The sequence below is a fragment of the Stegostoma tigrinum genome, chromosome 11 (assembly GCF_030684315.1).
Source record: "Stegostoma tigrinum isolate sSteTig4 chromosome 11, sSteTig4.hap1, whole genome shotgun sequence".
Taxonomy (NCBI): domain Eukaryota; kingdom Metazoa; phylum Chordata; class Chondrichthyes; order Orectolobiformes; family Stegostomatidae; genus Stegostoma; species Stegostoma tigrinum.
In genome coordinates this window covers 21,095,612-21,109,478 of record NC_081364.1, presented here as the reverse complement: position 1 = coordinate 21,109,478, position 13,867 = coordinate 21,095,612, and the positions used below count along the sequence as shown (strand labels likewise).

Here is a 13,867-nt window from a genome sequence, read left to right as displayed (position 1 = left end):
GGGAGAGGCGGACCGAAGATGGATAGAAAAGATGATAGGTGGAGAGGAGAGTATAGGTGGGGAGGTAGGGAGGGGATAGGTCAGTCCAGGGAAGATGGACAGGTCAAGGAGGCAGGGTGAGGTTAGTAGGCAGGAAATGGAGGTGTGGCTTGAGGTGGGAGGAAGGGATGGGTGAAAGGAAGAACAGGTTAGGGAAGCGGAGACAGGCTGGGCTGGTTTTGGGATGCAGTGGGGGTGGGAGGGGACGAGCTGTGCTGGTTTTGTGATGCAGTGGGGGAAGGGGAGATCATGAAGCTTGAAGCTTGGGCTGCAGGGTTCCCAAGCAGAATACGAGTTGCTGATTCTGCAACCTTCGGGTGGCATCATTGTGGCACTGCAGGAGGCCCATGATGGACATGTCATCTGAGGAATGGGAGGAGGCCTTAAAATGGTTCGCATCTGGGAGGTGCAGTTGTTTATTGCGAATCGAGCGGAGGTGTTCTGCAAAGTGGTCCCCAAGCCTCCACTTGGTTTCCCCAGTGTAGAGGAAGCCACACCGGGTACAGTGGATACAGTATAACACATTGGCAGATGTGCAGGTGAACCTCTGCTTAATGTGGAATGTCATCCTGGGGCCTGGGATGGGGGTGAGGGAGGTGGTGTGGGGGCAAGTGTAGCACTTCCTGCGGTTGCAGGGGAAGGTGCCGGGTTTGGTGGGGTTGGAGGGGAGTGTGGAGTGGACAAGCGAGTCACGGAGAGAGTGGTCTCTCCGGAAGGCAGACAAGGGTGGGGATGGAAATACGTCTTGGGTGGTGGGGTCGGATTGTAGATGGCAGAAGTGTCGGAGGATGAGTAGGATTGTAGATGTTCAACCAGCTTCACATTTTGTTATCTTGGATTCTCCAGCATCTGCAGTTCTCATTATCACAGACCTGACCCTGACCAGTTCCAGACGTTGCACCCTCAACCTGACTCTACTTATACACTCACTCCGTTTTCTTGTCCTCTGACCATTTTACAGATAATTTTCAGTTTCAATATGTATTGTAACAGTGAATACCTCTTGAAGCATAAAAGTGCTGCATGACAGGTGGTCATGAAAGCACAATAAAAACGCAAATGTGTCTTTTTCTTCAAATTTGTATTACCAACTTAATTCATCAACTGGCACTTATATGGTATCTTAAATATTAAAAAAAAAATCAATAGGTGCTTCACAAAAATGTTAAGCATCAAGGCACATAAAATAAAGAGCTGCAAATGCTGGAGGTGCGAAGCACAGACAGAAATGGATGGAGAAACTCAGCAGGTCTGGCAGTATCTGTTTTCTCTCCACAGTTAACATTTCAGGTCCAGTGACTCTTTTTCAGAGCTTCAGTGCAATGTAGATTTATTAATGGAGATTCTCTGCAGGCCCAAATTGGACACTGATAGGAGGGGTATAGGACTAGAGGAAATTAAAACAACTTATTGCTTTTTAAGTTAAAGTAGATTGGTGTGTCAATTCAAAATGGACCTGGAAGCTATAAGTGAACCTGAACAGGCCAGAATAAGCAACGGGTAAATACAAAGACTGGGAAATAGAAACCTTGGGGAATGAATCAGAGGTCACAGTTGCTCTAGTTTCTAGTTTTGTTTTTCACCTAACTTCGTTTTTTTTTTAAAATCGAGCTTCATTCTGTGGCCAATCAATATTGGTCTGAAATTTACATGAGCCATGTATACCCAGGTCAATGATCACATTCCAAAATGCGACTCATTCTTAGGGTATGAGAGTCAATGGTAACACAAATATTTATTCCTCAGCACTATCTATTTTGTCTTATTAAACCAATGCTGTTCATATCATGTATGTGCATCCACAGTGCCAGGACTTTGACCGTAATATAATTTCAAATTAGGATGTTGAGTAATTCAGGAGGGAACGTGAGTGTTGAAGCTCCCAGGTTTCCACTGCTCATCATCTTCAAGGTAGCAGAAGTAATCAAGAGGATGGACCCACAGATGATTGGCAACAGACAGAACCGCTCAGGAGATAGGGGAAGATGGCATCAGGAAATGGCTATCATCCTTGACAGCCAATTAGAGTTTGATCATGCATCCCTTAAACCAATAAGTGCTACCTAGCCAAAGCTAATCAGAATTTAATTATGTAGTTGATCATACGGAAGGTTGTGGCTTGGAAAGAGTCAATGAGCAACAGATTTTGGTGACCAAGGCATATAATAAATTTGAAGATTTCCTGCTTCCAATCAGAAGTGGAAGGCATTGGAAAGAAGCAATATCTGCTTGTGCCCTAAATGGAACTGAGAAGCAAGAGCCATAGTACGCACAACAAAGTTACAATCCTGCTTTAGTATGTATTATTTATAACCCAAGTAAAATTCCTTGGCTTAGTGCACGAGACGGTCCCTTGTTGCTTTTTGGTTAAAGTCTCATACGAACAAAGTAATGTTTGAATTTGAGTTTAAATTATAAGACCACTGAAACACAGTGATCACATGTGGAAGTGCTGGTGTTGGACTGTTGTGAACAAAGTCAGAAGTCACACATCACAAGGTGATTTCAAATAAATCTGTTGGGCTATTACAAGCCTTTGGAGTGTAGCCCCTTCATCAGGCTAAGTGAGAGAGAAGGACACAAATACAGAATTCATAAGCAGAGAGATCAAAAGCTCACACAAATGGCATGAGTGAAGTGTCAAATAATAAGTCTCTGTAGGTGATCAAAAGAGTCAAACAGTGTGAATAAAGTGTCAACAGCCGAATAACAGGGAAGCAGATGACCTATAATCCAATTAAGTGAGGCAGAGAGATAATTACAAAAAAATTAAAAATAAGGGGGTACTGGAGACATTGCCCAACAATTGCTGGACAGGAAATGTTCCCTCCCAGTCAGGGAACATTTCAGCGGTCAAGTACATTCAGCCTCTGAACTTTGGGTAAATGTCCTCCAAGGCAATCTTCGAGATACACAACAATGCAGAATTGCTGATCAGGAACTGATTACCAAGTTCTATATCCATGAAGACTGCCTCCACCATGATCTTGGGTACCTGCTGCTGCACTACATATAACCCCACCACACTGTTCTGTATCTGTAAAATCTCCCTTACTCTGTTGTTTTGACACCATCGCCATGACAAATTGTTATGATCTCTCTACTTTAATTAGTATGTACAGTTTTACATTACTTCTTACTTTGGTTAGACCCTCAGCATGTGACTCTTCTACCTCCCATGTTATTCCAGCCATTTGGTTTGTCTCCAATGCTACCTTATTTTCAATTTTTGCAATTATCTCTCTGCCTCATTTAAATGGACTATCTGTCATCCTTTCCCCTGTTATGGTGACATTTTACTCACACTGACTCTTTTGATCACCTGCAGAGACTTATTATTCAACAGTCCACTCACACGATTTGTACGATCCTTTCATTTCCCTGCCCTTGATCTCTCTGCCCATAAATTGAGTGTGTGCGCTTCTTTCTCACTTCAAATGACAAAGGGGCTAGGCTTCGAAAGCTCGTGACTTCAAATAAACTTGTTGGACGACAATCTAGTGTCATGTGACTTCTGGCTACGGTAGTTGGAGAGAGCAGGGTGTAATATTGTGTGGCTAGTTTCAGCTCGTTCTCTGGACTGCATTAGCTGACTCAGTTCATGGAAAACTCAAATAACTTAAATTCAAGTGGCTGAGCAGATGCATTAAATAAGTTATGTGAAAGTGGTAGCTGGAAACAGAATTTAATTTAAATCATAATGGCATTAAAATTTATTAAAATTCCTCCGTGATTTATAAATCACCTAATACCAAAATTGAATGCATTTTTCGCAGGTTAGTGATTAATGGCAAAGTGCTTTGGTATAGCATCTATGAAAATTACTTCACATGGCACTCAGTTACATGCTTGAAAGTTGAGGGGACTCTTTGGAATCTACACAAGTCCAGTGAACTTTTGGTGCACTCTCTCTAACACATTCATATCCTTTCCAAGTGTGGTGCCAAGGACCAGAGGCTCCAGTTGAAGCTGAGTCAGTGTTTTCTTCAAGTTCAATATAATTTCCTTGCTTTTATTTCCCCCCCCTCTTAGCCTCTATTGATAATGGTAAGGATGTCATATGATTTACTGTATGTCCTCGCAACCGTTTCTGGCACTTCCAGTAATTTATGCACATATAAATACAGGTTCTTCTCTTCATGTGCTTCATTTAAAAATATAGCTTTAAAAATTTTCTTTTGTCTCAGTGTTCTTCCTACTAAAATTAATCTCATACATCTCTGCATCGTTTCACCTGCTACTTGTCTGTCCATTCCTCCAACTGGTCATGTCTGTCTGAAGTTCCACTCTATCCTCCTCAGTTTTACATAAGCTGCAAATTTTGAAAATTCTGCTATCTAGAACAGGTCAAAAGGTCATACATCAGAAAAAGCAAGCGTCCTAGCATTTATCACTGGGGAACTCCAATATAAACCTTCCCCTTGACTGAAATTTAGTTCACTCTGACTTGTTGTTTTCTGTTATTCAGCCTTTTGTATGCACATTTCTACCTTTCCTTTTATTCCAGGGGCTCTAGCTTTGCAGATAAGTCTGTTGTGTAGCACTTTTTCAAATCTCTTCTGGATATCCATGCATTCCACAACAACAGCATTACCTTCAGTCATTTCTCATGCCTCATCAAAAAACTCAAGTTAATCAAAGCAACTTAGTTAAATATGATTAGCCTGTAAATCCAGACTGGCTTTCCTTGATTAATTCATACTTGCCCAAGTGACTTAATTTTCATCTGAATTATCACTTCTAAAAGCTTTCCAACCACCGAGGTTAAACCAACTGGCCTGGAGTTTCTGGGCTTATGTTTAGACCCTTTTATAAGCAAAGGTGTACAATTTAGAATTCTCCAGTCTTTTGGTACCACTCCCAAATCCAAGGAAAACTGGAAAATTATGACCAGTGCCTCTGCAATTTCCACTCTCACTGTTTTCAGTATCCTTACATGCATTTCATCTGATGCTGGTGACCTTTAAGTTACTTGGATCAAATTGCAATGCATCAGATTATAGAAAAGGCTTTAATTTTAGATGTTTAGAAGAGCTGCAGATGGAACAATATTGCTGTAAAATTAAAGTTAAGCATGAAGTTTGTTAACAATGAAAATTATTTGCAATAAAATCCTAAAATGCACAGCAACAAATAGCGCTGTACAACAATGAACACTTACAAATCTATTCTTAATGTGCACTTGTATCGGACAAATAAACCTCAATTAAAATGAGACACATTGTTGAAGTGAGGCAGGGTAGTGAAATTGGGCTCTCAGTCTTAAGTTAACAATGCTCATTTTTATTCAGCTGGTCAATACATTACCAGTAGCATTTGTCATTGTTCTCCAGCAGTTTATCCACCATATGTTCCACTCGTACAAACCAACTTGGAACAGCTTTATAAATCAGTGGGGTTTCCGACCTATGGAGAGACATTAACCCATGAGATTGCAGGAGACACAAAAAAGCCTTAAAAATTTGAATACAATGCCTTTAAGCTTAAAATGGACATTAGCTACTTGTGAGTTTACAAATTTCCTGTAGCATTCTTCACTGCTTCACACAAGTATGAACCTTCAAGTTACAATTTCAGCAGACTGTTCAATCGTGAGAAACACCACTGCAAGCCCATGTCCATCCTCATTGATCAAAAACTTTTATAGCCCTCGCTAGGAGCTGGCATTTTTCTACCTCCAGTCCAGGAACAAAGCACTCCCAACTCTGTCAGAAGAAACATCTCAGTTCTCAAGGGTCATCCCTTCACTCTGAGGCTGTCACCTCCAGTCCAAGTCTCTCTTACCAGTGGAAACATCTTCACCATGTCTACTCTATCCAAGCCTTTCAGTATTCTGTCAGTTTCAATGGGTTTCCCATTATCATTCTAATCTCCATCAAGTTTGGGACCCAGAGTCTTCAAACACTCCTCAAAAGACAAGCCCTTCATTCTCAGATTCTTGTGAACATCCTCTGTGCCGCCTCCATTGCCAGCACATCTTTCCATAGATATAGGGCCCAATGTTATTTTTCTTTTTTCGTCCACAGGATAAGGGTGCCACTGACCAGGCAGCATTTATTGCCTATTCCTAACTGTCCAGAGGGCAGTTCAGAGTCAACCACATTGCTGTGGGACAGAAGTCACATGTAGGCCAGACCACGTAAGGATGGCAATTTCTTTCCTTAAAGGACACCATATTCAAAATGTGGTCTGACCAAAGCGTATGCAGTCTGAGCAGTATATATCTGCTCTTGTATTCTAACCCTCTTGAAATGAATGCTCACACTCTGTGTTAACCTTCACAGAATCCTGAACTAGGATTCACTAGTCACTCAATGCTTCAGATCTCCAAAGCCTTTTCCCTTATTCAAAATTGTCTATGTCTCTATTCTTCCTAAAATAAAAGGACATAGCCTCACTTTCCCAACTGAATTCCATCTGCATATTACTGCTCACAGATTGATTTGTTTTCATTTAAAATAGTTTGGGACGGAGATATATCAGTAAAGCAACACTCATTGGATTAGGGTTGGCACCAGGAGCTAAGTCAGTTGAGAGCTTGTTACTTTCATGTCGAGAGGATTAAAAGCTAAATAAGTACATATCCACTTTAACTCTTAAAATAAAAGAAACCAGGCATTACCTAAGGAATCAAATCATAGACACCATTGTCTAGGTCAGTGGGACAAAACATGGAAACTAGTGAGCAACAGTTTCCTTCAAAGTTATGCCACCAAAAAGTGTAAATTAATGGTTTAGGATTTATTTTACATGTTAAAAAACTCAAAAACTAATTACATACATGACACCATGCTCATATCATATAAAGACCAAAAGAACAGTGGATGCTGTAAATCAGGAACAAAAACAAAGCTGCCAGAAAAGCTCAGCAGGTCTGGCAGCATCTGTGGAGAAAACAGTTAACATTTCAGGTCCAGTGACCGTTCCTCAAAACGGAAGGTTCTGAGGAAGGGTCACCGGACCCGAAACGTTAACTCTTTTCTCTTTCACAGATGATGCCAGACCTGCTGAGCTTTTCTGGCAGCTTTGTTTTTGCTCATACCATTGTAACATCATCCTGAAACTTTTCCTTCACTTCATTAGAATCCTCCAAACAAAAAATTGTAACTCCATCATTCCTCCAATGACAAAATACACAGGTCCTTAGTGGATACAGATTTTTCATCATAAAGTCTGTAAGATTCATATGTGAAACATCTTAATAGCACTCAACATTTAAGTAGTACAAAATAGTTGACTAAAGCAAACTAAAATCTGTGCTGTTTCTCAACACAGCAAAACGCAAACGTTGTATCTAATGCAATGTATATGACCTGCACGGTGTCATGCCGTTATCTCTTCTCACCTATAATTGATGAATGGCAGCTTGGGTGGAGGAATTCATTTACATACATTTTTGAACCTGAAATGCTGCCATATTCACCAAAGTTGGATTCTAAAGTTATTTTGAGACTGGCCATTGCAGCAATAATCTCAGGGATGTGTGGGTACTTGTCAGGTCACCAGTTTCATTTCTAACCATTTGGTTTTTAAAAAATGTCATCTTCAGGTTGGTGACCTCATGCAAATCACTTCAAGAAAAACTGGATGGATTGCTAAAGCAATCAGGAAACATGAGCAAACCCAGCAAAGCACGCTCAATTTTGGGGAAATTTTAAGTGGGGCCCTTAAATAATGTCTCAGGTCCACTTATTAGCATATGCAAAGTGATCAACTCTTACATATGCAATATTCAAGCAAACTGCCAAATATAATAACAAACATTAATAGTGCCTTTGGGGCATAAAACATTTTTGCCATCATTTCATATCCAAGAAATGGGTGAAAACAAACCAACTTCATCCATTACTTTTGCAATTATCGGGTAGTTACTAATTACAACATAAATCTGTAACAGAATGTCATTCCAAGCTGAATGCAGCGCCTGAATATGCCCATAACTCAAAGCAGTTTTCTAAGAGAAAGGATTTGAAATTCAGAATTGTGCACTTCAGGTCACACCAGTATTGATCTGCTTAATTGATGTAGATGAGTTGTGTCATTGGCTCCGGAGCTTCTGAGGTCCTAGATTTGTCATTATGATGCAGCATATTCAAATTACTTCTTCCCATAAAAGACGATTAAATATAGGAGCAGAAGTAGGCCTTTAAGCCCATTGATTCTGCTTTGCCAATCAATTAAATCATGACTCATCTGATAATCTTCAACTCAATTTGCCTATCTCATCCTCATAATCAGAGTCCCTAACTGATGAAAACTTTGTCTTTCAGCCTTGAATATATTTCACAAGCCAGCTTCAACAGCCTTTTGTGGTACAGAATTGCACTGATTCACTAGACCCAGAAAAAAATCCTTCTAATTTACTGCCTTAAATAGGGGACTTCTAATCAGAGGTTATACCATCTGGTTTTCGACTCCCCCACAAAAGTAAACAACCTCTCCGCATGTAACCTGCCAAGCCCCAAATTTAAAACTTATTTTTAGTCTATTTTCTCCTATTATTTTTTGATCATCTGTTATTGGTTTTGAATTTTTCTTTCTAATTCTCTCTGCCACACTGTTCTTTGTTACAATTCAATTTTATCCTTAAAAACTTTCTTGGTTAACCGTGTCCAGTTTATCCCCCCTGTAGAATTTTTCTTCCTGATTGGGATATATCTTTGCTGTATATAAATTGTGAAGATATTTCACATTGGGAAGACTAGAACACCAAATGCAGTATTTTCAAAGGGGAAAATCATAGATTGCATCACATCAGAAAATTTGGTATGGTAGTACTGCAGGAGAGGACTGAAGAGCAAATATCATCGTTGGTTGATACGTTGGAACAGGCTAGAGATAATTCTATTAAAGTCATACAGTTTTTTTTCCCCAAAATACACAAGAATTGCAAAAACAAAAATGTCAAATTTTTGATGAACTACATGCAGAGTTAGCCTTGACCAAAACACATCCATACAAATGACTGAGACGACATGATGTTCCCTGTCGAAAGGAAAATCTACCTGACAACCGGTTTAATCAAATGTCACAAATTCAGTTAATACAATTTACATGCAAATTTCTTGGCAACTTACAAATAAGAGCAGTCTACGGTTCACTTTTTTTAAAAAAACTTCCTTTCCACTTCTTTCAGTATATGACAATCATTTGTTCATGAGCTCTATATTTCAGAATACAAGACTAACACTGGAAGAGTATGCTAAAATCTATGTAAAATGAAATTACTGTTCTCCCATCCAAGTCTCCTAGACACTGAAACTACTTTCTTTTCCATTTTAGGTTTTTGGGCATCCATTCTGATTTAATTAACTGAAGAACAAACTGCCAAGTTAAGACACTGCTCAATTCATCACGGAAGCAATATAAAAGGCGATTTTCAAGAGCTCACAGGGCAATCCCAAGCAAGCTTATGTAATGTCACAGCTCAAGAAGCATTAAAAGTAATAAAAGTGAAGTGACAAAGGAACTGTTTGCCAATAGTAAGCATGGGCCAGACAAAATACTGAAATGATGCATTAAAAGAATTATTGGTACACTTGTATCATTGGAATGGAACCAAAAAGACTCTCAATAACAAAGGCTACAAAATGTCAAAGTTGTGTAAAAACAAAACATGGAGATAGTCAACAAGTCTGACAACTTCTGTGCAGACAGAAACAAAATGAAGTTTAACCTTGTCAAAACAAAACTTATCCACTTGCACAAAAGGACCAAAGGTTTAATTTGATGCATTTTCCTCACAAAGGGGCACAGAATCATAGAATTGTTGTGGTGCAAAATGAAGGCCGTTTGTGCCATCATGTCTGCACTGGCTCAGTTCTCTAACACTACTAATTTCCTTCCTTTTTTCCATAACTCTGCACACTGTTAATATTTAAATTATTATCCAGAGCTCTCTTGAATTCCTGAACTGAACCAATCTTCATCATACCTCCAGGCAGTGCATTTCATACACTGACTACTCTGCGTGAAAATGTTTTTTTCCTCACCTTGTATTTGCTTCCTTTCTAAAACAGTGTCCTCAGGTTCCTAATCCATTGACAAGGGAGTACAGTTTCTCCCTATCCCATCTGCCCAGACCCCTTGAGATTTTAAAAACTTCTATCAAATTGCTCATGTCTTCTCTTCTCCAAGGAAAAGAGTGTGAACTTCTCCAATCTTCCTTCATAACTGAAGAATTTATCCCTGGAACCATTCTCATAAATCTCTTCTGCTCTCTCTCGGGTACATTTGCTATCCTTTCCATAGCATGCTGCCCAGAACTGTACAAAATACTCCAGAAAAAGTCTAATAGTGTTTTAGACAATTTCATCATAACCTCACTGCTCTTGTACACCATGCCCCTATTTATGAAACCAAGAATTCTGTATGCTTTATTAACATCTCTCTAATCATTAGTCATTTTAAATGACTTAAGTACATAAACACCCAGATTTCTCTGTTCCTACATGATTTACAATAGTTCCCTTTGTTGTATACTATCTCTCCATGATCTTTGCACCAAAGTGCAACATCTCATACATATCTGCACTGAACTTTGTCGGCCAATTATCCACCCACTCCATTATATTAATGGTCTTTTGAAGTTCTGCAGTATCCTCCTCAGTTTACAGGCCTCCCAAGTTTTGTGTTATCAACAAACTTTGCAAGTGTCTACAGCACACCAAGATCTACTCATCCAGACGAAGATAAGCAAAGATCCCAATACTGATCCCATGAGAAACTGGACTATAAAATGTTCCTCCAATGTCAAAAACACCCATTAACCTTCCCCTGCAACCGCAGGAAATGCTACACTTGTCCCCACACCTCCTCCCTCACCCCCATCCCAGGCCCCAAGATGACATTCCACATTAAGCAGAGGTTCACCTGCACATCTGCCAATGTGGTATACTGCATCCACTGTACCCGGTGCGGCTTTCTCTACATTGGGGAAACCAAGCGGAGGCTTGGGGACCGCTTTGCAGAACACCTCCGCTCAGTTCGCAACAAACAACTGCACCTCCCAGTCGCGAACCATTTCCACTCCCCCTCCCATTCTCTTGATGACATGTCCATCATGGGCCTCCTGCACTGCCACAATGATGCCACCCGAAGGTTGCAGGAACAGCAACTCATATTCCGCCTGGGAACCCTGCAGCCATATGGTATCAATGTGGACTTCACCAGTTTCAAAATCTCCCCTTCCCCCACTGCATCCCTAAACCAGCCCAGTTCATCCCCTCCCCCCACTGCACCACACAACCAGCCCAGCTCTTCCCCCCCACCCACTGCATCCCAAAACCAGTCCAACCTGTCTCTGCCTCCCTAACCGGTTCTTCCTCTCACCCATCCCTTCCTCCCACCCCAAGCCGCACCCCCAGCTACCTACCAACCTCATCCCACCTCCTTGACCTGTCCGTCTTCCCTGGACTGACCTAACCCCTCCCTACCTCCCCACCTACACCCTCTCCACCTATCTTCTTTACTCTCCATCTTCGGTCCGCCTCCCCCTCTCTCCCTATTTATTCCAGTTCCCTCCCCCCATCCCCCTCTCTGATGAGGGGTCTAGGCCCGAAACGTCAGCTTTTGTGCTCCTGAGATGCTGCTTGGCCTGCTGTGTTCATCCAGCCTCACATTTTATTACCCATTAACCATTCCTGTCTTTTTCCTATCCTCAGCCAATTTTGTACCCACATTGCTACTGGCCCTTTCATTCCATGACATATCACCTTCATCACAAATCTATTGTCTGACAACATATGAAATATCTTTTGGAAACTCATACACCACATTAACAGCCTTCCTCCTTCACTTACTTCTGTGCTACCTCTTCAACAAACTTCAGCAAGTCTGTTAGACACAATTTTGCTTAACAAATCTGTGATGATTCTCCAAATCAATCCACATTTTGCCATATGACCATTAATTCTAAGCAGAATAATTTCATCAATGAAATGATGAAAGGCGTCATCCATAGGAATGTCAAGCGTCATCTGCTCAGCGATGCCCAGTTTGGGTTCTGAAGTGGCTAATCACCTCCTAAACTCATTACAGCCTTAAATTAAACAGGGGCAAAAGAGCCAAGTTCCAGAGGGTGGGGCATTTGAGAGGTGGGGCCCTTGATATCAAGACCAGATTTGATAGTGTGGGGGATCAGGGAGTCTAAGTAATACTGGAAAATCAATGTGAACTGGGGGCAAACTCTCCACTGGTTGCAGTCATATGTAGCAAATAGGAAGATGATTGTGTTTTTTTGAAGTCAAATCATCTCAGCACCAGTTCAACAGGGCAGTATCCTCAGCCTAATGATCTTCATCTATTTCATCAATGACCTTTTCTCCATCGCAAGGTCACAAGTGGAAATGTTTACTGAGGATTGCGCAATGACCAACAACATTCCTAACTCCTCATACAGCGGAGCAGCCCATGTCCAAATGCAGTAAGACCTGCACAATATTCAGATCTAGCCTAAAGTGTTAGGTAATATTTGTTCCACAAAAAATGGCACACAATGACCATCTTCAATAAGAGACAGACAATCTAACCAGCACTGCTCAATATTCAAATAAGTTACCATCAGCAAATCCCCCACGATCAAAAATCCTGGGTGGTTAGCATCAACTAGAAACTGAATTGGGCTAGCCATATATTACTGTGATTACAAAAGGAGATCTGTGCCGAGAATCCTCCAGTGACTAACTCACATCTTGACTCCCAAAAGCTGTCCGTCATCTACAAGGCACAAATCAGGAGTATGATGGAATGCTCCCCAGTTGCTTCGATGAGTGCTGTTCCAACACCACAAGAAGTTTGACATTATCCAAGACAGATAGCTCACGTGACTGGCATCACAGCCACTAGTTACCTCCATTACCAAAGCTAAATAGTAGCTATGTGCACCATTTACAAGATGCACTGCAACAATTCAACAAAGATCATTAGGCACTATCATTGAAACCCATGGCCACAGCCACCTAGAAGGACAGGGGCATCACATACATAGGAACACCACCAACTGCAAGTTCATCTCCAAACAACTCAGCATCCCTACTTGGAAATACACTGCTGATCTTTCACTGCCGCTGGGACAAAAATCAGAGAATTCTTTCACTAATGACGTTTGGGTCAACCTACAGCACACAGATGAACTACAGCAGTTCAAGAAGGCAGCTCATCACCACATTCTCAAAGGCACTAGGCATGAGCAGTAAATGCTAGCTCAGCCTACAACATCCACAACCCATGAATGAATTAAAAACTCCATTCCTCTCTTCATAGATGCCACACAACCTGTATGACCTGCCACGATTTTGCCTTTTTATTTCAGATTTCCAGCATCCACAATATTTTGCTTCTGTTAAAAAGGAATCTAAAACAAAAGGAATCATAATTCCAAAGTTAGACGCAAGTCAGAATTCTCTCCCCTCCAAAAGACCGTGGATTCTGGGCAAAATTAAACTTTTTAAAAAATTAGATAAGATCTTTTTTCCCCGACCACAAACGTGACCAGTTTCCAAGGGTGTGGCATATCATTCATAATCTTGGCATTCCATTTAATGCTAACAGTAGTTTCAAATTCCATAACCCCTCGAGCATCAAGAGCACTTATTTCCACTTCTAACAGTAGCAGACTCCAGCAGTGCCTCAGCTCATCTTCCAGTTGAAATTTCATTGTGCCTTTGTTAGCTTCAATGTCATTGCCATCGCTGAATTTCACAGCAGCGGCATCTTGTGGATTTTGGGTGCTGCTCCAAAAACACACAAGTTCCATACCATTCAGGTCAAAGCAGCCCACTCAATCGGTAACCAACCCGCCACCTGAAAAATTTTTTTCTTCATAGGT

The 13,867-nt window shown here is 41.0% G+C and overlaps 1 protein-coding gene across 3 annotated transcripts in view; it reads right to left on the bottom strand.

Moving 5' to 3' along the window:
• The window catches only part of iars1 (isoleucyl-tRNA synthetase 1), a 183,617-nt gene that overhangs the window by 108,645 nt on the left and 61,105 nt on the right, over positions 1-13,867 (bottom strand). For all 3 annotated transcript variants that reach the window (XM_059649825.1, XM_059649823.1, XM_059649826.1), the window contains exon 13: positions 5,347-5,445. In XM_059649825.1, the coding sequence (XP_059505808.1) occupies positions 5,347-5,445 (99 nt within the window). The remainder of the gene's footprint in view (positions 1-5,346; positions 5,446-13,867) is intronic.